Source organism: Canis aureus, chromosome 16, assembly GCF_053574225.1.
Source record: "Canis aureus isolate CA01 chromosome 16, VMU_Caureus_v.1.0, whole genome shotgun sequence".
NCBI classification, from domain to species: Eukaryota; Metazoa; Chordata; class Mammalia; order Carnivora; family Canidae; genus Canis; species Canis aureus.
In genome coordinates, this window is record NC_135626.1 from 10,983,731 (window position 1) to 11,004,277 (window position 20,547).

General features: G+C 59.6%; 1 protein-coding gene across 6 annotated transcripts in view; it reads left to right on the plus strand.

Annotated features, from left to right (window-relative positions):
* Positions 1-20,547, plus strand: part of VAV2 (vav guanine nucleotide exchange factor 2) — a 168,401-nt gene that overhangs the window by 125,799 nt on the left and 22,055 nt on the right. For 3 of the 6 annotated variants that reach the window (XM_077851283.1, XM_077851284.1, XM_077851286.1), the window contains 14 exons: positions 4,705-4,804; positions 5,754-5,849; positions 6,694-6,762; positions 8,262-8,348; positions 10,311-10,396; positions 11,132-11,264; positions 12,125-12,139; positions 12,977-13,086; positions 13,619-13,720; positions 14,082-14,170; positions 16,699-16,715; positions 17,456-17,477; positions 18,305-18,432; positions 19,635-19,709. In XM_077851283.1, coding sequence (XP_077707409.1) covers positions 4,705-4,804; positions 5,754-5,849; positions 6,694-6,762; positions 8,262-8,348; positions 10,311-10,396; positions 11,132-11,264; positions 12,125-12,139; positions 12,977-13,086; positions 13,619-13,720; positions 14,082-14,170; positions 16,699-16,715; positions 17,456-17,477; positions 18,305-18,432; positions 19,635-19,709 — 1,129 coding nt within the window. The remainder of the gene's footprint in view (positions 1-4,704; positions 4,805-5,753; positions 5,850-6,693; positions 6,763-8,261; positions 8,349-10,310; positions 10,397-11,131; positions 11,265-12,124; positions 12,140-12,976; positions 13,087-13,618; positions 13,721-14,081; positions 14,171-16,698; positions 16,716-17,455; positions 17,478-18,304; positions 18,433-19,634; positions 19,710-20,547) is intronic. The other 3 variants (XM_077851285.1, XM_077851287.1, XM_077851288.1) reach the window with 1 other exon arrangement.

The window sequence follows — 20,547 nt, forward strand, 5'->3', positions numbered from 1 at the left end:
CCGCCTGGCTTTCATCAGAGGCACCTGGGAGCTTGTGAAGAATCCCAGTTCTAGGGTCAGGGGAGGCCCAGCAGTGGCTGCCTGGGAGCTTGGGTCCCTCTTGTCCTCACCTGCGGGGAGACTGTCAGGTGACCATCTGCTCTGCTCACATGCCCTCCTGGTCAGGCAGCCCTTCCTGGGGCCAGATACAGGCACCTTGGCCAACGAGCCCCTGAAGGGACCTCCACTCTGTGCTGTATGGCCCCAGGCTAGGCTCCCTGAGCCGCTTTTTAGGGGCCACAGGCTGGGCCCCCGGGTGGCACGAGGGGCTGGATTGTCCAGGCACTGGCGGCTGGGAGCCCGCTGGCCGGCCCCGGGGGTGGGGGACAGGCGGCTCCCTGACCCTCCTGCTCCCCAGCAATGTTATGCTCTCACTGCCTGCAAGCTCGTCCCAAGGAGCAGGGGAGCCACCTCGGGCTAGAGCCTTGCTCAGGGGGCCAGGCCCTTGACGGGGGTCCACTTGGGGAGGGGCCTGGCTTCATCTCATCAGAGTGCACGTGCCCAGTCCCTGCCGACTATCCCCATACCCGTCTTTGCTGCCCCTCCCCCTCCTCATTTCTGAGTCAGCACCTGCTGTCCTGAGGTTCATCTGCATACTGATTCCACAAGCATTTATAGAGTGCCTGCTGTGTACGGGACAGAAGCAGCTGTGCTCTCACTGGAAGGGGAGGGATGGGAAGCAAGTTCTCAGACCAGGAGATGAGAGGAGGGGGTGCTGAGGACCAGGGTGGGAGGCAGCGAGCCCCACGGTGAGGGGAGCAGAAGCTGCTGGAAGGCTGCTGAGCGAAGCAGGAGCGGGACTGTTCGGGAGCTGGAGGAGGCCAGAGGAGCAGGTGTGAAGTGGGCCAAGAGGGGGTTACTTGAGGCGTGACTCAAGGCTTCTACGGGAGCCTAGAAGGCCAGGATGGGGATCTGATTTTTTTTTTTAAGATTTTATTTATTTATTCATGAGAGACACACAGAGAGAGAGAGAGAGAGGGAGAGGCAGAGACACAGGCAGAGGGAGAAGCAGGCTCCATGCAGGGAGCCCAATGTGGGATTCGATCCCAGGACCCCGGGATCATTCCCTGGGCTGAAGGCAGGTGCCAAACCGCTGAGCCACCCAGGGATCCCCTAGATTTTTTTTTTTAATGAGGGCAGGAGGAAGCCACTGAGGGATTCCTGTGGCACAATCCCAGCAGCTCCTCACGGATGGAGGAAGGAGTAGCACCCAAGTGTGGCATGACCAGTGCCAAGGGGCAGAAGACCATCACCTCCCTCTCTTTGGAGCTAATGCTTGCATTAACACAGCCTCAGTCCTCAGACAAGGCAGATGCTCCTCTTAGGCTTGACCTGAGGGGCCAAGTCCCCCACAGTGAGAAGTGGGACTTGGGAAAGGCCTGCCTTTTGCAGATGTGGATGTAACAGGTCACGTGGTTTTTATCTGTGGCTGGGGTTGGCCACGCTGGGTCGGTGGGTTAGGCCAGAGGACCCCCTGGGGCACCAGCCATGGGACCTATGTGGCCCAGCGAGGAGGCAGGGCTCCAGCTCTTAGGAGGAGCTCCCTGGGGCTTTGTACAAGGGCTTCCGGGAAGGGCGGCCATCAGAACAGGATCGGAGGCCAGTCCCTGCCCCAGGACCCCTGAGCATCCAGAGAAAGGCTCTGCCACCACCGAGCACTTTGTGCCTGTGCTTTCTGGGTGCTCGGGGTGCGGGGCTGGGTGTTGCTGCCCTTGGGTTGTGCCTCCCGCCTGCAGGCCCGGATCTCAGGGAAGCTGGGCGATCCCCGTGAATGCACGCAGGGAGAGAGCCCCCCTGAGCCCCCCAGAAGGGTCTGCGCAGCCACCTTGTCTGCCTGGGCTGCTGGGTCCCTGTGACCGGGAGATCCTTCTGGTCCTCTCCCAGATGGGGAAATCAGGGATCTGAGCAGCCATGGTCCTGGTTTGTCCCTGTGGCCTGCGGCCTGTGGCCTGAGTCCGGGACCTGCTCTGGCCCTGTCCCCACTGTGTCCCTCCACCCCTCAGGGAACTGTGAGACTTTGGCGTTCAGGGATGAGGAACAAAGTGATGCGGCCAGGACTAGCAGGTCGCCCCCCACCCCGACAGATGCATCAAGGCCCCCCGTAGCAGGCCCCCAGTTGCGTGTTCAAGAGGTCATGCAACATAGTCCTTGTAGTCACGCACCAGACTTGTGTCCATACCTACTGGCTTGTGAGCGAGGGATCTGGATGCCAGTGGTGCTCGCTCAGAGGACAGAACAGGGCACGCATGCGTGCTGAGACGGCAGGAAGGCTTGTGTGGGGCAGGAACTCCGGACACACACTGTTGGGGGTGTCAGCACTGGGGTAGAGAGTGTCGGCATCCCAGCGTCTGCCCTCCTGCAGGCGGCAGCTAGGCCCGGGTCGCCACCTCACCGCCCTGCCCGGGGCCTGGTGGCTGAGGCAGCCTGCTGTTTCCAGGGTCCTCCGGAGGCCTTGAACCGTGAATGAAGTCCCTGGGTGTGTGTTGCTTTCCTTCCACGCGGTGGATAATTTTTCTCATCAGCACAAGATGTTTGGGGTCACAATTGAGGCAGCTCTCACTTCCTCGATGCCCTCCTTCCATTGGCTGAGAAGGGCCCGTGCATGGCCCACGCTGCCTGCACGCGGTGGGCCTGGAGCATGTAGATGGCGGTGGGCGGCCTGGGCACTCTGCTGTCTCAGCGCTGGGGCCCAAGTCAGGCTGTGGGCAGGGAGGGCAGTGCTCCCTTAGGGACCTCTAGGGGAGGAGCCTCCCCGCCTCTCCCAAGTGGTGGCCCATCCCTCTAGCCCCCGCTTGGCGCTCACGCGGCTTCTCCCCTCCGTGTGCCCACGTTCTTTCCTTCTGTCCTCGGTGGACTGGGAGCCCACTCTCACCTGGCACCATCCCTTCCACATCCTTACTGTAGGGTAAGGTCTCTGTACCTGCAGAGACCCTGCTTCCAAATGCAGTCACATTCTGAGGGTCAGCACGCATGCATTTGGGGGTCACTGGTCACCCCAACGGGCTGTCTCTGGTTGGTCAGCTGGGCCCCTCTGCGGCTGCCCTCCCCTCTCAGGCCACCCACAGGGTCAGCAAGCGTGCACAAGGACTCAGTCCTGGGGTGGCCTGGGTCTCCAGCATGGAGGTCTGGAAGGCGGGTCTGGGGACCGCCCAGATGCACTTTGTGCCTGACCTTGCTGCTCCCATGCTGGGCGACCTTAGAAGTCATCACCCCTCAGAGCCTCAGGGTTGCCGTTCTAGAAGGTGGTGTTTGTGAGGACAGGCTGAGCTCAGGCATGAGTGCCTCCTGTGGCCCTGCCTCTGTATGTCCATCGAGCTTTGTTCTCTAACCTGCCTGCTGGGAACAGCGGTGTGTAGTCATGGCCACTCAGCTATGGGGAAAGCCTCTGAGCAGGCCAGGCCTCCAGGCTGGATGCAGGGATGTGAGGACAAATGAGCCCCATCCCTGGAGCTCAGGGCTGGTGGGAGGGGTGGTGGCCCACTGCTGCCTCTTGCGTTGGACAGGCCTGTGCCTGGAGGCTTCCCACCTGTCTCCTTGCTTTGCTGTCTTGCCTCGCTGAACCAGGGGACACAGTTGGAAGGGGAAAGGACACAGAGTTGGAAACAACGGGGCAGGGCTTTGAAGGATGAGTAGAAGTTGGCTGGCCAGAGACAGGTGCAACTGCAACGTTGGGTTTGGGGCAGGGAGTGTGCTGTGAGGAAAGCAGAGTTCGAACCCACTATGCATACACCTTGCCTGCCAGAAACCTGAAGACTGGGACTGATTGCTCCTCCCTTTATAAGTGGGTGAAGGAAGGGTCATGATGCTGTGTGTGAGGCACTAGGCAGGAGTGCTTCCTGTAGGTGGCGAGTGCGGCCATCATGCTTGTTGCAGCCTGCATCGTCCCCTGTGTGAGCCTCCCGGGGCTGACTCGGCAGCCAGGTGACTAGATTTTCAAAGATAAAGCATCAGTGTAGTGACCCAAGGCTGGAGAGCCCTGAACTCCTGGTGCCAGGGGGCCCCAGTCTGTGAAGTCGGCTGTGGGGGTCGGTCGTGTCCTGTTAAAGGGTGTGAGCCGCAGGAGAGAGGCGCACCCCCAGCACCCCCAGCACCTCCTGGGTGTGGAGCAGGGCATTGGGGCTGATGTCACCCTGCCCCGAGAGAAGGGTGGCTTGGGACCCAGGCAGAGCGTCCGTGTCATGTGGAAGCAACGAGAGCTGACCCCCGGGGACCCCACCCCTGAAACGTTGGCAGGGGGGCCACCAACCCAGGCAAGCACAGAGCCAGGATGGACCTCTGTGCTCAGCTCCTGCAGGAGGGAGTCTGAGCCTCCCTAGGGTCCCCCAGCCCTGGGGCAGCGGGGGCTTCTCTCCTGGCCGGTGCTGGCCTTTCCATGGGCAGGATGGGGGTGGCGCTGAGAACCCCATTCCAAAGCCGGTCCTGACCTGAAGCAGAGCCAAAGAAGGGGGAGCTCTGTGGGTTCGGGAAGAGTAGGGGAGCCCCTGTCCCAGGGGAGAAGGCCGCCACATGGTAAGAGCAGACCCATGGAGCCCGTTAACGAGTGAAGAGCTGTCAGGGGGACAGACCCATTTGTTGTGCACCTGCTGTGCCTTCGCGGGGAACTAAGGGAGACCCCCGGAGGCCCCGTGTCTCATGAAGCCGTGTGCACGCGTGCTCCCCGTCCAGGCTCCTGATCTATGGGGAGTACTGCAGCCACATGGAGCACGCCCAGAACACACTCAACCAGCTCCTCGCCAGCCGGGAGGACTTCCGACAGAAAGTCGAGGTAATGGGGGGTTCCCGGCTGGTCCCCCCACCATCCCTGTGTCCTCAGGGCTGTCGTGCATGGGTCCCCTGCTTGCCCACTTTGTGGGAAGGTGGATGGGAGGGTACTGACGGGACGGTTTCTGTAGATGTCTGCCTGTGTGATTTTTCTCCTTTTGGAGTAGAGGGTTGGGGGGAGGGAAGCAGGTGGAGGTCACCATCCCAGGCCTGAGTCCCCCAGGTGCAGCAGATGCAGACCCCTTGGGACACATCCAGCTTAGCAAGGGGCTGGGTCTGACCCCTGACCCTGGCCTATGAAGACTCCAGGGGGACCCCAGGGGACAGAGGTTTGCTGGAAGCCAAGGAGCCTCCCTCCCATCACCGTCCCCACCCCAGGGTCAGGTCAGGGCCAGGTCTCTGGCATTTGTCCAGTTGCCCGTGTGGGACCCATTCTTCATCCCCCTTGTCGGGGACAACTGAGCTGCTTCCCGAGGCTGCTTTTGGCCAGTCAAACCCTTTCCAGAGTGAATCATGGGGTAGGGTCTGCTCTGGCCTTGCTGGGGGGCGTGTCCCTTGGAGACGCACGATGCCCCCGTGTGTCCACGAAGTCAGTGGGGGAACCCCTGGTTCCTGACGGTGGCCCTGTCGTGGTGTGAGCTGGTGTCCCAAGGGTCCCCAGGCAGGCCCGGTCAGCGCCAAGCCAGGGGTGGCTCAGAATCCTAGAGCCCTTGAGTGCCCACTGCAGACCCCTGAGGCTACCCCTGCCACCTGCAGTTAAGCCCACACCTCTGCACACACCTGGTTTAGGAAGGGTCTGTGGGGAGCCAGGCCACGGAAGGACCGGACCCCTGGACCCCAGTTCAGGGCTGTGGTCTGCCCCACCCCCCCCACCCTGGCTGGGGGATGAGAGTGTTGGAGTCCAGTGCTCCCGGTGAGGTTCTCCATCCCCTGGCCGCTCCCCTGTTGCCCAGGAATGCACACTGAAGGTCCAGGATGGAAAGTTCAAGCTTCAAGACCTGCTCGTGGTCCCCATGCAGAGGGTGCTCAAATACCACCTCCTTCTGAAGGTGAGGTTGTGTGTGTGCTCCGTGGTGCTACTGGGGAACGGGAGTGGGGCTTGGCTGCCTCCAGGGGCAGGAGTGGGACCTGGATGTCCCCCATGAGACACAAGCAAGCAGCTCTGCATTTGCAGCCTGCGTGGCATACTTTAGGAACGTTTGTCACAGTAAACGTACAAGGAGAAATGGGGATCGAAATCTGTAAGAGCCAAAAAATTGAGAGATGGAGACATGTCTTCAGGGCGCCCAGGGGGTTCCATCAGTGAAGCACCTGCCTTCCACTGAGGTCATGGTCCCCGGATCCTGGATCGAGCCTCGTGTTGGGCTCCCTGGTCAGCGGGGAGCCTGCCTCTCCCTCTCCCTCTGCCTCTCCTGCATGTTTGCTGTCTGTCAAATAAGTAAATAAAAAATTTAAAAAGGAAAGAAACCTGTCCTTAGACCAGGAGTAAGAGATGGCCTGTAGTCGATCACTGAGCCTGGTCTCTGAGCTGCCTGGTAGCCCGGTAGAAATGGAAATATCCTTCTGGGCGGACAGATGTCGGAAAGAGATGTGGCTCCTGCACAGCATGAGGCTCCTGCGTGAATCAGCCAGTCACCTGTTAGCCTGGTGCCTTGGTTTGGGCTGCATGTTGAAGTCCTCCCTATCACCCGCAAGACTTGGGGGGCCCCCGTCTCGAAGCTGTGTGTCACCTGGATGAGGGCTGTCTGTCTGGCTGTGTGTCTGGGTTGGGCAGTCGAGCCAGAGCCTGGGCCGGAGGGTGACTCTGTGCCCACGTCCTGTGCCCAGTGGGAGTGAGGTCGCAGGCCAGCACTTCCAAACGGTGACCCTGTGACTCCTCTCTCACACGTGCAGGAACTCCTGAGCCATTCCACTGACCGGCCCGAGAGGCAGCAGCTTAAAGAAGCGCTGGAAGCCATGCAGGTGGGTAAATCAAGGCAGGGGAGGGGCCAACTGTGTGTGCTTTGACTGGATTTGGGCCCGCTGACAAGCCTCGTTCTGTGACCACAGATGCAGTTTTCCTGGGAATACAACAGGCTGAGCAGGGGCGGGGGGAGGGGGCGGTGGGAGCCACCCCAGGGCGGAGAGGATGGGCTGAGGGGGCTTCCGGCACCCAAGGGTCCAGATCCCTGACCTTGCCTGTTTCCCTGGGCCTCCCTCCCTCCTGCTCTCTGGACCATCCTCCAGGGCTCTCGCCAGTTCCCAGGCACTGGACTCAGTCTGGGCCGTCTGGCCCTGTACTGCCCACTGCCAAGGCCTACGGCTTTGGCTCCTAAAATGCCCTCCCTACCCAGCCACATGTCCTCCTCTCCCCTCCTCCCCATGTCCATTGGAAGCCCACCCTGCAGGTAGGACCCAGAAGGAGAGCTCAGCTCATGCCCTCCTGTTGCTCTAAAGCCTTCTGTGGCTCCCCATTGCCCCCCCGAGTCAGGCTCAGGCTCCTTGTCCCAGCACACAGGCCTCCACCAACGCCTGTGCCTGGCTTCGCAGCTGTGTTTGTCCCTAATGCCCTAACTTCCAGGCAGGCTTGGCCACCTCTGGGCTCCCATATGTGCTCCATCCTTCCCTGTCTGTGCTGGCTCAGGCTGGACGTCCTCCTGGTCACCTGGCTGTGTCCCACACATGCTCGGTCTTTGCCAGGTGACCTTTCCTAGGAGAGTTGCCCCCTGCCCCCACAGTTCTGACCCTCAGAGACAGCTGTGCTTGGATAATGCTGCCACCCCTTGGGTGCCCGTCGCTCCCTGATCTTGGTCACCCATGTCCCCAGCCCAGCTCAGTGCCCAGCACAGGGTGGGTCCCCTCAGGACTGCAGCTGGGTGGGGGGAGACAGTGTCCCCAGCACCTCCAGGGGGAGTGCTGACCTCTGCACCCTCTTGGATAAGCTCCTTCCATCTCTCCTGCTGGGAGATGGACCCAGTGGGGTCTCCAGAACCCGGCTTGGGGTCTCCGGTACCCAGTGCTGGCTGTCTAGATCGCCACAGGCACCGCCCCCTGGTGGCCGGTGGGAGGGCAGTGGCACATGGACCGCAGGGCTGGACGGCAGGCTCACCCTGCCCTGCGTGGCCCCTCAGGAATGGGGGACCTGCCTGCCGGATGCCCTCCTCCCCGAAGCCAAGAAGCAGGCTGGTCAAGTCTGGCTGGCGGTTTTCTTCTAGTCCAGTGGTCAAGTCTGGCTGGCGGTTTTCTTCTACTCCAGTCTAGAAGGGGTGACCAAGTGGGCAGCAAGAAGCTCTTTTAGGAGCTTGGGTTCTTGCCCACCACCACGTGCCGTTAGGGGTTGGTTTCACTTTCTGTGCCTCCGTTTACTTATGTGTCAGGGGGTTTTGGGGCCTGCCCACTGTGCTGGCTGGTGGCAGGTGCTCTGAATGTGGATGGGGGTGGGGACCATCCTGCTGAGCCCTCCCCACCTCCATTGTTTTCAGGACTTAGCAATGTACATAAACGAAGTTAAACGGGACAAGGAGACCCTGAAGAAAATCAGCGAATTTCAGAGTTCTATAGAAAACTTGGTAAGTGTGGCTGGTTCCTATAGGGTGGAGGTTATGACCATATATACACATCTTAGAAATTACTTTCACCGTCTTGATATTCCATAAGCAGGCGGGTGAACCTGCTCCGTCTGGGTCTGGGAAGCAGGTGTAGACATGCACAGAGGTGGCCTGCTCCCCAAGGGGCAGGGTCTGGGAATGGTATTGACCCCCCTCCCACTTCCCACCCCCGGCCTGGACTGAGGACCCAAGGCTGTAGCTTCCCGGGGCGCCCCAAGACTCCTTGCCCACCCTCGGCTTGCTGTCCCCAAGAGGGGCAGTGGAGAGGGTTTGGCCCTTGGCAGGGCTGACACCTCACAGGACCCTCTCCTCGGCCTGGTTCCTCAGAGGCTCAGCCTTGGGGCTTTGGATGAGCCACTGAGTCCTGCCGGGAAGATGACATGGGCCATCCCAGAAAGCAGACGCTTCCTTGTCTGCCAACCTCTAGCAACTTCTCGAGAGATCTGCTAAATGTTTAAATCAGGCTTTCTGTACCTCGACACTGTTGACCTTTGGAGCTGGGCCATTCCTTGTGGTGGGGTCCGTTCTGTGTGTTATAGGGTAATGAGCATCCTTGTCAGTGCACCCTGCACTCGGGGGTCCCCAACATTGCCAGATGCCCCCTGCATGCAGAGTTACCCTGGCTGAAAACCACTGGTTTATCCATAGATACTCTCACTGTCTGGCCCTTGAACTGGGAAGAGTCTGAGCAAGTCTCTTAGGGGCAAATTGACGCAGAAGCCATGGTGCTCAGGTTGACACCAGGTGCCCAGGTGTCCATTCCTCACCCACCAGAGTCAGAAGAGTCCAAGGCGGATACCTTTATGAACGTGTGGCAGGAGAATGTTCCTGATGCGTCGTCAAGTAAAGAAAAAAATTGCCAAACAGCATTACAACGCAACCCCATTTTTCTTTTCAGGAAGAGATAGAAATGCCTGAGTGCAGAGGTGCCCCAGCCCACTGGCCCTGGCGTTCATGCCTGGCAGGGGTTCTGGGGCTGGTAGGTTTTCCCCTGTGATAGATCCTTAATGCTTTCTAATAAGGGCTATAGGATGCAAGTTTTTTTTTTTAAGTTTTTATGTATGAATAATCATATTTCTTAAATAACAAAAAGAAGACCGTGGTGGCAGGCAGGGGTGGAGTGATCCTGTGGGCAGGATCCTGTGGGCTGGGCCTGTGCTCAGCCCACCAGAAGCGCGTAGCTGAGCAGAGTGCTCGTCCCATGTGTGTGGTGTGACTCCCGGGCTGTGCTCTCGGCCTGGGCCCAGCAGCTCCTGCAAAAAAATTCAGAAAACTCAGAAGCCACTGAGAACCATCCAATTGTGGCGCTATGGGCCCGGCTCCGTGAATGTGCTGGAACGTTTCCTCCTCCCTTCCCCTGTCCGGGTAGGCCCTTCCTTTGCCAGCCACGCAGGGGACGTGTCAAGATGCACCCTCTCTGAATCAGGGCAGAGCAGAGGGACAGGCCAAACGGAAAATGAAATCTCAGCAGACCCTAGAGGGGTTTGCCTGCAAGCTTCCTCCGGTGGAGGACACCCCGCTGGCAGGCTCCCTTGCCCCGCCTGCCCTCCCCGCCCTCCGGCTGATAGGCGCCGTTTGTTCTTGGGCTTGGTTTCCCAGGGTTGAGCGTCTGGCCCTTCCTACCAGGGCTCTGCTCTGGGCTCCACACAACAGCAGCCTGTCGCTGTCACCCGCGCCATCAATGGCTCCTTGTTGCCGCAGCGCTAAAGGGAGTGCTCGGCGAGGCTGGGGCAGGGCCCACTCCCCCCGCGCCCTGTCCTACCCCGACCTGCGGCCCCGGCCAGCAGCCACGACACCCTTCACCCCGTTCTGCCATCTGTGTCCACGGCCAGCAGGCCCGCCACCCTTCCATTCCCTGCAGGTGTGGGGCAGGCGGAGCTCCGCTCGAAGAGGGGGGCTCATGGGCTTGCCCTTTCTTTCCAGCAAGTAAAACTGGAGGAATATGGGAGGCCGAAGATCGATGGGGAACTGAAGGTCCGGTCCATAGTCAACCACACCAAGCAAGATAGGTGAGTGGACGGGCGGCCCCAGGCTGGGTGTGGCCCTTTGTCACCGGGCACCTGCTCCCCTTCCGCCTGGGAGCAGATTTTCCCAGGAGAGAGCTGCCGGCCCGCCCTGTGCTCTTTGGCTTCACTTGCTGCCTTCCTATCGGTGAGGCCACCCATGCCACATCGACCTGTGGCTGTCCTGCCCGTGGCGGGCACTGGGTGTGGCTGGGGGCCAGCCAGAAGCCCTGGCCTGCGAGCTCCTGGGCTCCCCGGAGCCAGCAGAGACAAGGCAGCCACCTGAGCTGTTGGCCGTGTGCCTGCAGGGGAGCACAGGTGACGAGGAAGGCTCCAGATGAGCCAGCATGGCCCCTGCCTGTCAGAGTCCTCCATGTGCACCTACACTGGGCAAGGCCTGGGCCTGTGGCTAGGGTCACGGTAGATATAGGGGTCCTGCCCCTACAGGGCTCCTGGTCTAGTGGGGGCTGGAGCATGGAGGCCTGAGGAGCCCATGTGAGTCTTGAGCCATGGAAGATGGGTAGCCAAAGAGGGCTTCCTGGAGGAATTATATGGAGCAGCTGAGACCTGTTGGGGCGGAGGGTCAGAGTTGGCCCCTGAGCCAGGCAGAGGGGTGGGCTCAGCTTGGAGAGGGAGCAGCCGGCCTGCTGCCCGCCCCAGACACTCGCTGGCGGTCTCGGGGCCTCAGAGCACAGGGCCGTGGCTGTGCTGATAGGCCCCCCGCCCACACTGCTGGCCCAGGTACCTGTTCCTGTTCGACAAGGTGGTCATTGTCTGCAAGAGGAGAGGCTACAGCTATGAGCTCAAGGAAGTTATTGAGCTGCTCTTCCACAAGATGACCGATGACCCAATGAACAACAAGGACGTCAAGAAGGTGGGCCCTGGGCTGCCTGGTGGTGATGGCAGGGCCTTCTGGGGCTGAGGGAGGAGCCGTGGGGGTGCCCTGGGAACCCTGGGAGCCGGCATGGACATCAGCACCGGCCCCCACAGGGTGGCTCTGCAGTGTGAACAGGGCTTCCCGTCCATCACCTCCTGTCACTCTATGCCAAGCCCAGCACTTCCTGGGCCCTTTGTGAGTCTTCCCTGAGGGTGGGCACCACTGGGATCACAGCCCCTGATGAGGGGCCTGCAGAGGGGCCTGGAGAGAGCCAGACCTCTGACCATGGCGGCCTGACTTCAGCCCTCACTGCCCCTGCAGGGGGAGGCCTGCCTGTGGGGGATTAGACAGTGATGTCCAGCCGGGACTAGGGCCGTGGGAGGGCGGGGCTAGAGATGCTGGGGCGGGGCCGGGGCCTCTAGGCGCGGGTTGGTGGGGGGCGGGGATCGTGGATGCTGCCACCCCCTCCTCTGGTTCAGTCCTGCTTCAGCAGAGGCTTCTGCAGCCCAGTGCTTAAGCACCTACTCTATGCACCCCTGGCTAGATTTGGGGGCCGGGAGCCCATATGATGTGAATCCCAGGCTCTGGACTTCAGAGTTTGGAATGTAGAATGTGGTACCACCTGGAAGAGCTACTTGGGGGTGAGCCACTCAAGCCCGCCCCATATCTGAAACAGCTCCCGAGGCTTGGGGCTGAGGGCACAGCCCCAGGGTCCCAGCCCTGGCACCTCTCCACTGGGAGGCAGAGCCCTGTCCCTGGCAGTGGCGGGTCCTGGGCTGTGACACCTGGTGTAGGGCCAGGCTGAGTCTCTTAATGATCTGTCTCCCCTTTTGCTCCCCTCTCCTCATGCCTTCTAGTCTCATGGGAAAATGGTAAGCACCTGAGTCCTGCTCCCTTGCCTTCCTGTCCTAAGGTCCCAGCTGGCCCTTTCCTTTCTGAGCCTGAGGCCTCCCTCCTGCCTCCCTCCCCCCCTTCTCTCCTCCCTCTCCCTCCCTCTTTCCTCCTCCTCCATCTCTCCTCCCCTCCCTCCCTCCCCATCCCTCCCTCCTCCCTCATTTTGTCCTCTCTCTCCTTCCTTCCTTTTCTCCTTCCGTCTCCCTCCCTCCCTCCCTTCCCTCCCTCCGCCCTACCCTCCTTTCCATCCCCCTTTCCCTCCCTCCTTCCTCCCTCATTTCCTCCTCTCTCCCTCCCTCCTTCCTTTCTCCCTACATCTTTTCCAACACAAATGGGCTCAGACTTTCCACACTCTTCTTCCCGGGCCCCCTAGAAAGCCCCTAGAGATGGCCAGTCCTGGCGGGTGCTCGGGGCAACTGTGGGCTGGCTCTGCTGTAGACTCCCCTAGCCCATGGCCTTCTCTGGCCTTTGGTTTGGGTTGGTTTCTGTTGTTTTACTTCAGAGCAGTGAGTGTTTTAGTCTCACGTTCAGGAACTGAAAGTGGGTAGCCTATGTCCTGGAGGGACCCTGGCCAGTTCTAGGTCCCTGGGGACCCAGCTCAAGCATTAGAACCAGCCCTGGCTGAGCCTGCAGAGAGTTCAGTTGAGGGCACAGCTAGGCGCGGGTGGAGAGGTGCCTGGGACATGTTAGAGGGGTGCACACACACGTACATATGTGCACACAGGCGCAGATGAGCAAGTCCTTTACACCTGCACACGTGGTCCTTGTGCCTGAGGCCAGGCCAGCTGTAAGCCTGTCCCCTTCTCCTCCCACAGTGGTCCTACGGTTTCTATTTAATTCATCTTCAAGGAAAGCAGGGTTTCCAGTTTTTCTGCAAGACAGAAGACATGAAGCGGAAGTGGATGGAGCAGTTTGAGATGGCCATGTGAGTTTGGGGCTGGCAGCAGCGTGGGGGCCATAGGAGCCCCTCAGCCAGGGGCGATTTCAAAAACCCAGAGACTAAGACAGTGCACTGTCTGTTGAGATATTCAATCTCACGCTTGCATGCGGTGAAACCCCTAAGGGCACACTGGCTGTGTTGTGACAAATCCTACACCTGCCTACAAACCCTTGTCAGCGGTTGAGCATCTGCCCCGGCGTGATCCCGGTGTCCTGGGATCGATTCCTGCATCGGACTCCCCTCAGGGAGCCTGCTTCTCTCTCTGCCTCTGTGTGTCTCTCATGAATAAATAAATAAAATCTTAAAAAAAAAAAAAAAGACATTGCCCCTTACCATCCTACCAGCAAGCTCTCGTGCTGGCAGGGCCCACCTGTAAAGCCCCCACTCAGGGCCTCAGGGCAGATACAGGCTGTGAGTCCCAGCCTCCTGACCTGCCCGGCCTGCTCCGCAGCCTGGCTGGCCCCCAGACAGACCCTGCTTCAGGGCAGCTCATGGAGTCTGGGCGTCTTTCCGACAGGTCAAACATCAAGCCAGACAAAGCCAACGCCAACCACCACAGTTTCCAGATGTACACATTTGACAAAACCACCAACTGCAAAGCCTGCAGGATGTTCCTCAGGTGAGGAGGGCCCTGCCCCTGCCCCTACCCACCTACCCTCAGGGGAGCCTGATGCTACATCTGCCCCATGTCCCCCTCGCCCTGACCCTGACCCCGCCCCCACCCAGGCTGGCACTGTGCTGGGCCCAGAGGGACTGGGGAGTGTCCCTTCAGTGTCAGACCATCTGGGTCCACGGGTGTTCAAATCTAGCCGGGAGCGAGGGTGATCGTTCCTGTGGGTGCCTCGGACCTGCTAGTGGGGTGGCAGGGGGTCCTAGAGGCCCAGGGTTTTGAGGGCTGGGTGTATGGGACACATGGCAGGGCGGGCCTTGCCCTTGGCATGGTGCCCTCCTCACTGTCCCCCTCCCCTCCCCCTATGCAGGGGCACCTTCTACCAAGGGTACCTGTGCACCAAGTGTGGTGTCGGGGCACACAAGGAGTGTTTGGAAGTGACACCTCCCTGTAAGATCAGTGAGTATCGACCCCTGCCCTGCCCACAGGACACAGACCTCCAGGGCTAATCCTCGGGGCCCCATGACCTGCTCTGAGCTAAGGGTCCCATGGCTCACAGCTGCCCCAGTACTTCCTCCTGGCCCGGCTACCTTCACACATCCGCCCTTCCTACCACCAAGACCCCACTGGGACAGGGGCCAGATGAGAAAACCAGAGCTCAGAGAAGAGAGACACCTGCCCTGGGTCACACAGCCCCAAGAGACCCAGCTGGTGGGCGCGTTCCCTGCCAAAGCCCTTCCTGCTCACTGGTGTGCTCCAGCGCTTCTCTCTGCCTCTGCATCCCCACCCCCCACCCCCCACCCCATTCTGCTTTTAAACTTGCAGAACCTCTACCCCAAAGTGAGCACAGAACATTCTTGACAGTTGCATGGAGGTTTCCCATCACAGAAATGCCAGTTGTGACTGGTTCTCCTGCACCTTCTTTAGCCACAGCTACAGCCATGTTAGCAGGCGGTTTGTGTGCATACGTGCATACACACACTCACGGCACCTATGGGGCTCCCATGCTCTTCATGCCCGTTTGTCAGGGTGGAAGCTGAGGCTCAGTGGGAGGACCTGAGCCTGCCCGGCTGACATCTGGGCTGCCAAGGATCCTCTGGGAGATACATCTGGGTGAGCACCCAGCCTGCAGCAGCTGGACAGGCAGCCAGAAAGCCCGAGGCAGTTCTGAAGGTTCTGGACCTGCCACAGGCAGGGCGGGCTAAGCCCTGGATTGGGTGGGAACAGGTGCCACGCTTCATTCTACAGCATGAGCCTGGGACCAGGAGTGTCTTCTCTGCTCCCCACACTTCAGGTGGGCGCCCCAGATCCTCCCACACCCCCCTGAGATGGTCTGTTGCACTGTGTCCACACTCGAGGAAGCCACACTCAGAGACAGGGTTAACTCACTCCATATAGATGGAAAAATCTATCAGGCCTGCTTGTCACTTTGAGACACCACCACCCAGAATAGATCTTGTCTGTTCTTCATTTGCTGTGACCTGGGAGGACCCCCTTGTCCGGCCACAGGCCAGATGCAGCCCCCTCTGCCCCACCAGCCTCCCCTGGGCTGGAAGCCCACGGTCCCAAAAGTGCCTTTTCAGCTTCGCCCATCGATACCGCCCTCTGGTGGCCGCGTCCCCTCACACAGGCGACGGGACAGGTCGTATCTTTGGGCTTTTATTTTTTTCTGATTCTAAAAGAAATATTATTTACCAAAAACTTGGGGAGGAAAAAAAGAAAAGAGAAAAGAAAAGAAAAAAGAAAAGAAAAGAAAAGAAAAAAGAAAAGAAGGAAATAAATATCTCCCTGAACTTATCAAAAAATAACCAAAGGTGGTGTTTTGATACATTTCCTTTCAAGTATTCTATTTTAAGTATTCTATTTTAGAATTAATCTTTCTGGGTTTTTAGTGTTATGAGTATTAAGTACTCATTTCCCATAGAGAATTTGCAAAATGTAAAGAAAGGTAAAGGAGCAGATCATCAACTTGTGATTCCCCCAGACACAACCACGGTTACGTTCCCTCCCCCAGCACACACACCCCTCCCCCTGCTGCCCTGTCTCTTAGGTTTGTGTGCTTTTCATGGTGCCTGTAATTGGGGTCTCACCAGATGCGTGGTTTCGTATCTGTTGCAAGCCAGAGTTATCATGGGCATCTGCCCCATGTCATTATAGGCTCACACCAGGCACCTGGTTTTTTTCTGGAGAGTTCCGGGCTGGTCCCGCACTCCTGCCTTTCATGCTGTGCTTGGGCTCTGGGCAGTGCTCCTTCATCAGCTCCAGCTCGGGCTGTGCCCGTGGCCTGCAGCAGGACAGGTGTGTCCCAGGACAGCGCTGCCCACCCCGGAGAGCCCCTCCCCTGGGAAGCCTCGCTGTGTCTCACGTGTGGGCCCCAGGCATCGCTGTTCCTCCCACCCAAGTTCCACCGGGCTGGTAGTCTCTGTTCTGTAGGGGCTGTTGGAACTTGTCTGCCCAAAGCATCCTGCAACCATGAGTGTCAGATGGCGTTAAGGTCACATTAGCCATGCTTGTTAGCCACCGTGGTCCTTGCTTTGTCTGGTGGTGGGGTGGCGGCCCTGCTTGTCAGATGGCTGGGGCCCAGCCTGGCACTGCTTCCTTCCCCTGGGGCACCCCGAGGCAAGCAGAATCTTCGGGACATCTGATGAGCCGAGGTGCCCCGTGTCCATGAGCGAGCGTGCATCCTGACACCTCTTGTCGCCTGCCCATGGCAGGCATCTCTAATCAATCATGGAGGCTTTGCCGTTTGAGCCCACGCTGTGCCCAGGGATTTTAGGCAGCTGCCACCATTGGATCAGGGTTGGCCCACACAGGAAACATGCCTGCCAGTCTGTGTTTCCCATGGACACCTGAAAGCCAGAGCTCAGAATTTGCCAGCGGAAGTACCTGAGAGACTCATAGTCACCAGCCGTGCTCGGGTGGGTGGAAGCCACAGGCCCTTGGTGCTGGTGGCTTGTCTGCTAACACCTCACGTGCTTCCTTTTCAGGTTCTCCTGCAGACCTGGTGAGTCCCCCAAACTGTCCCCTTCCCTCCATGCTGTGCCCTACGCAGCCCTGTTGTTCCTGATCTGACCACTGCTGGGGCCGCTGTCGGTCACCAGGGGCCTCCTTGGAAGTGGGTCCCCACGGAGAGCTGGCTGGAGGCCCCACCACATGTTACCTTAGCCTGGCTGCCCACCTGTTCTGTCTGCCTGGTGGCTTGTGGGTGCCCTGCTCTGTGATGTGCATACCCACCCACCTGCCCCCACCCCCCCAGCCTGATGTAGCTTAGAGCTCTCTGGCTAATTTAGAGAAGGTGTCCCCGAACCCACTTATGGAGTGTGGACATCATGTCTCGCCCCAGCTGTGGGGTCCAGCACTTACAGGGTGCTTACAAGGCCTTTTGTGTGGTACAAACACGCCCTCATGGAGGAGGAAAGACATAGCATTTAGTTGCATGCGGTAGGACGTGTCCCAGACAGTGGTGACAAGCCCCAGGCTCAGAGCAGAGGGGCCCCAGGGCTGGCGTGGTCAGGGGCGGATGTCCTGGGGCTACAGAGTGGCACAAAGGCAGAGAGTGTAGATAATAGTGCGTGGGGGGATGTCACAGTGAGGCAGTGTCACAACTGCCCATGGGACTCGGATGTGTCCCTCTCCTCTCCCTACTTCCTGCCTGGACCCTTCTCTCTGGAGGGGGTCGGGGGGCAGGGCGTGTTGATGCCTGGGCAGCCCTCCCTGATCACTGGCCTGTCCTTGCCCTCACAGGATGCCTCTGGAGCAGGACCGGGTGAGTGTGTGGGACTTGGGCCCCCTCAGCTGCTGTCCGTGTCCACAGTCACTCTGGGAACCACCCTGACTGCCCAGCCGCACCCAGCCTTCTGGGCTCCAGGCTCCCAAGGCGTGTGTGGGCCCAGCATGCAGAGGGTCAGGGGCCCTTCCTGGGGGAGGGGGCTGCAGCCAGAGCCCCCACAGGATGGGCCTCAGAGAGCCACTGTGGCCACTTTGCCATTCTTCCCGTGTCCTCAGTCCCCCTGCTCTGTGCTGTGTGACAGGGACATGGCTTCTAACTGTTGGGGGTGGAAGACGTCACCAGCCGTGCAGTGTGAGTCATGCTGGGCCACCGTGGCCTGATGGTGAAGAAGCAAACCAGAGCCATGCTGCTGCCGGGGGACACCTGTGTCAGGGCCGGGCCTGGTAGACAGGGGCCTACATGGGTCAGAGCAGGGCTCAGGCCAGGGGCAGCCTGCAGATGCCTGGGGCACCCACCGGGACCCCCGTTTCAGCCCTTGGGCCACCTCAAGCAGCTGTGTGTGGCCTTAGCAAGTCCCTGGGCCTTGCTTGCCCCTGACCCCAGACTCTGCCTTGTGGGGGGGTCCCCGTGTCCTGCCCCACACGGCTAACACTCAGTCCAGATCGGAAGGGGATCTGGAGGAAAACACGTGAAATGCCACTAAAATCAGCGGCCGCTGTTGTCACCAGCCCCTGAACCCATCGGTCCCATGGTTTACCCACAACATTTAGCAGGGACGTGAGGTGCCGAGGTCAGTGGTGGGCAGGCCACCGGCCAGCACCAAGCCACTGACTGAGGGGCCCCCTCCTGCCCTGTCCCCCCAGGTCCCAAGATGGTGGCTGTGCAGAATTACCATGGTAACCCTGCTCCCCCCGGGAAGCCCGTGCTGACCTTCCAGACGGGTGATGTGATCGAGCTGCTGCGAGGCGACCCTGAGTCTCAGTGGTGGGAGGTGGGTCCTGGGGTCGATGTCCCCCAGGCAGGGGTGGTCTGGGGGGGCGGGGGAAGCACCTGTCAGCAAGACCTGAGCTCCCTTGAAGCAGGAATTCTGGGGATCCCCACCCTGTGTTCCTCAGGCTGTTTGCTTTCATGGGAAGAATTGTCCTGCCGTGGTGCATCCTGCACCCCCACCCCCTGGCTCTGCTGCAGCCATGCTGTGCACACCCTCCTGCCTACCCTGCCCCCGTTCGGGCCAGCACTGTTATGAGGCCATCAGGCATCATGCTGGGCCCCTCGGGGGGCTGGTGTGGGGGATACCATGCCCAAGACCCTCCCCCACCTGCCCCCAAGAGGTGCCATCTGGTGGAGTGGAGGCAGGCGTGGACATAGACCGTGTCCTGTGATGGTTAACAGTTCTGAGGCCTGAAACCGATGGTTCTGTTAACAGGTTCACAGAGGTGGAGCCCTTCAGCACCCACCTGCCCCCTGGGCACCTGAGACCAACAGGGGTGGCCTTGACCTGCTTAGGGCGAATGTTTGTTGACCTTCCCATTACTGTTACTGCCGTCACTGTTGTTTTGTGATGGTGCTTATCACCGCGTGGGTATTTGTGGGTTTATGGTGTTAGACCCCACCTTCACATAACCAGAGATTCAGAAGGTGCAGAAGGGTGTCTGCAGCATTAAGTCTCTGTCCTGCTCTGACCCCAGCTGCCCGGATCCCCACCCCAGGTGTCACCAGAGCTGTGGGTCCCCAGTGGCCCCAAAGAGAGGCTTTGCTGGCATGAAAGGGGGAGGCCGAGCAGCTGCCAGGAGGACTTCGTGGGGGGAGAGTGAGAGCAAAGCCCAGCCCCTGCAGACCCTCCCTGGCTGTCCAGGTTCCCTCGATCAGATCCCCCTGCCTCTTCCATTTGAGAAGTGCCTTGTTGATAAGAGGCCAGGCGAGTAGCTGGCCGTGGGGCTCTAACCCCAGCTCTGAGCATGACCTGAAGCTGCTTCTCTGGGCCTCGGTGTTCTTACCTGCAAAGTAGGGATGCCTCCCCCTTCCTACCCAGAGGTCATGGTCAGCGAGGCTATAGCAGGGAGTGGTGCCAACACACGCTGCTTGTAGGACCTGGTCTCACTCCATCCTTAGAATAAGCTGACCCTCATGGAAGTGCCTGCCGTGCCCACTCCCACGGGCCAGGCCGGGACCCCATCATCTGTCTCCTTCCAGGGTCGTCTGGTGCAAACCAGGAAGTCAGGCTACTTTCCTAGCTCGTCAGTGAAGCCCTGCCCTGTGGATGGAAGGGTGAGCACTTTCCACAGAAGCTTCTGGAACACAGTGGCCGGGAGGCTGGGGATTCTGAGCGCTGTCTCCTCCCTCGGGGGGCGGGGGGTGTCTGGGCTTGTTCAGGATGTCCTTGCTGAGTGACTGTGGTGAGCTGGCCCTGGAGCTGAGGCTGTGCCCAGAGAGCAGATAGGGGGGCAGGGGGTGCCCTCCTGTTTGAAGGGCTCAGCTGTATGGGTGCTGCATTTCCCCTGGTTTTAGAAACACAAAAATGGGCATTCCTGCAGCAATTATAATGGACAGAAGACTCCAAACTTTAAGGACTCTGTAAGGTCTTCTGGGGCTATTATACAGCCCCAGAGAGGAGAGAACTTCTCCCTAACAAGAATTCAGAGCTAGACGTCAGGATATTTAGAAAAAAGCCCTTTCATCCGAGTAGGGCTAGGATGGAGCAAATCTTCCTCTTTTACAAAAGGCATCAAGCAGTCAGCCATGAATAATTGAATTACCTCCACCCACACCCTAAAAAGGCATTTAGGCAGCCCCGGTGGCACAGCGGTTTATGGCACAGCAGTTTAGCGCCGCCTGCAGCCCAGGGCGTGATCCTGGAGACCCTGGATCGAGTCCCACGTCGGGCTCCCTGCATGGGGCCTGCTTCTCCCTCTGCCTGTGTCTCTGCCTCTCTCTCTCTCTCTCTCTCTCTCTCTCTGTCTCTATGAATGAATAAATAAAATCTTTAAAAAAAAAAGGCATTTAAAAGTGCTGGAGGGAAATTTCTCCAGAGGGAGCAGGAGGTGAGTCCAGTACGCAGCAAGAGCCATGGTCCACCCCGCAGGCCCTGCCTGGCCTCTGGCCCCAC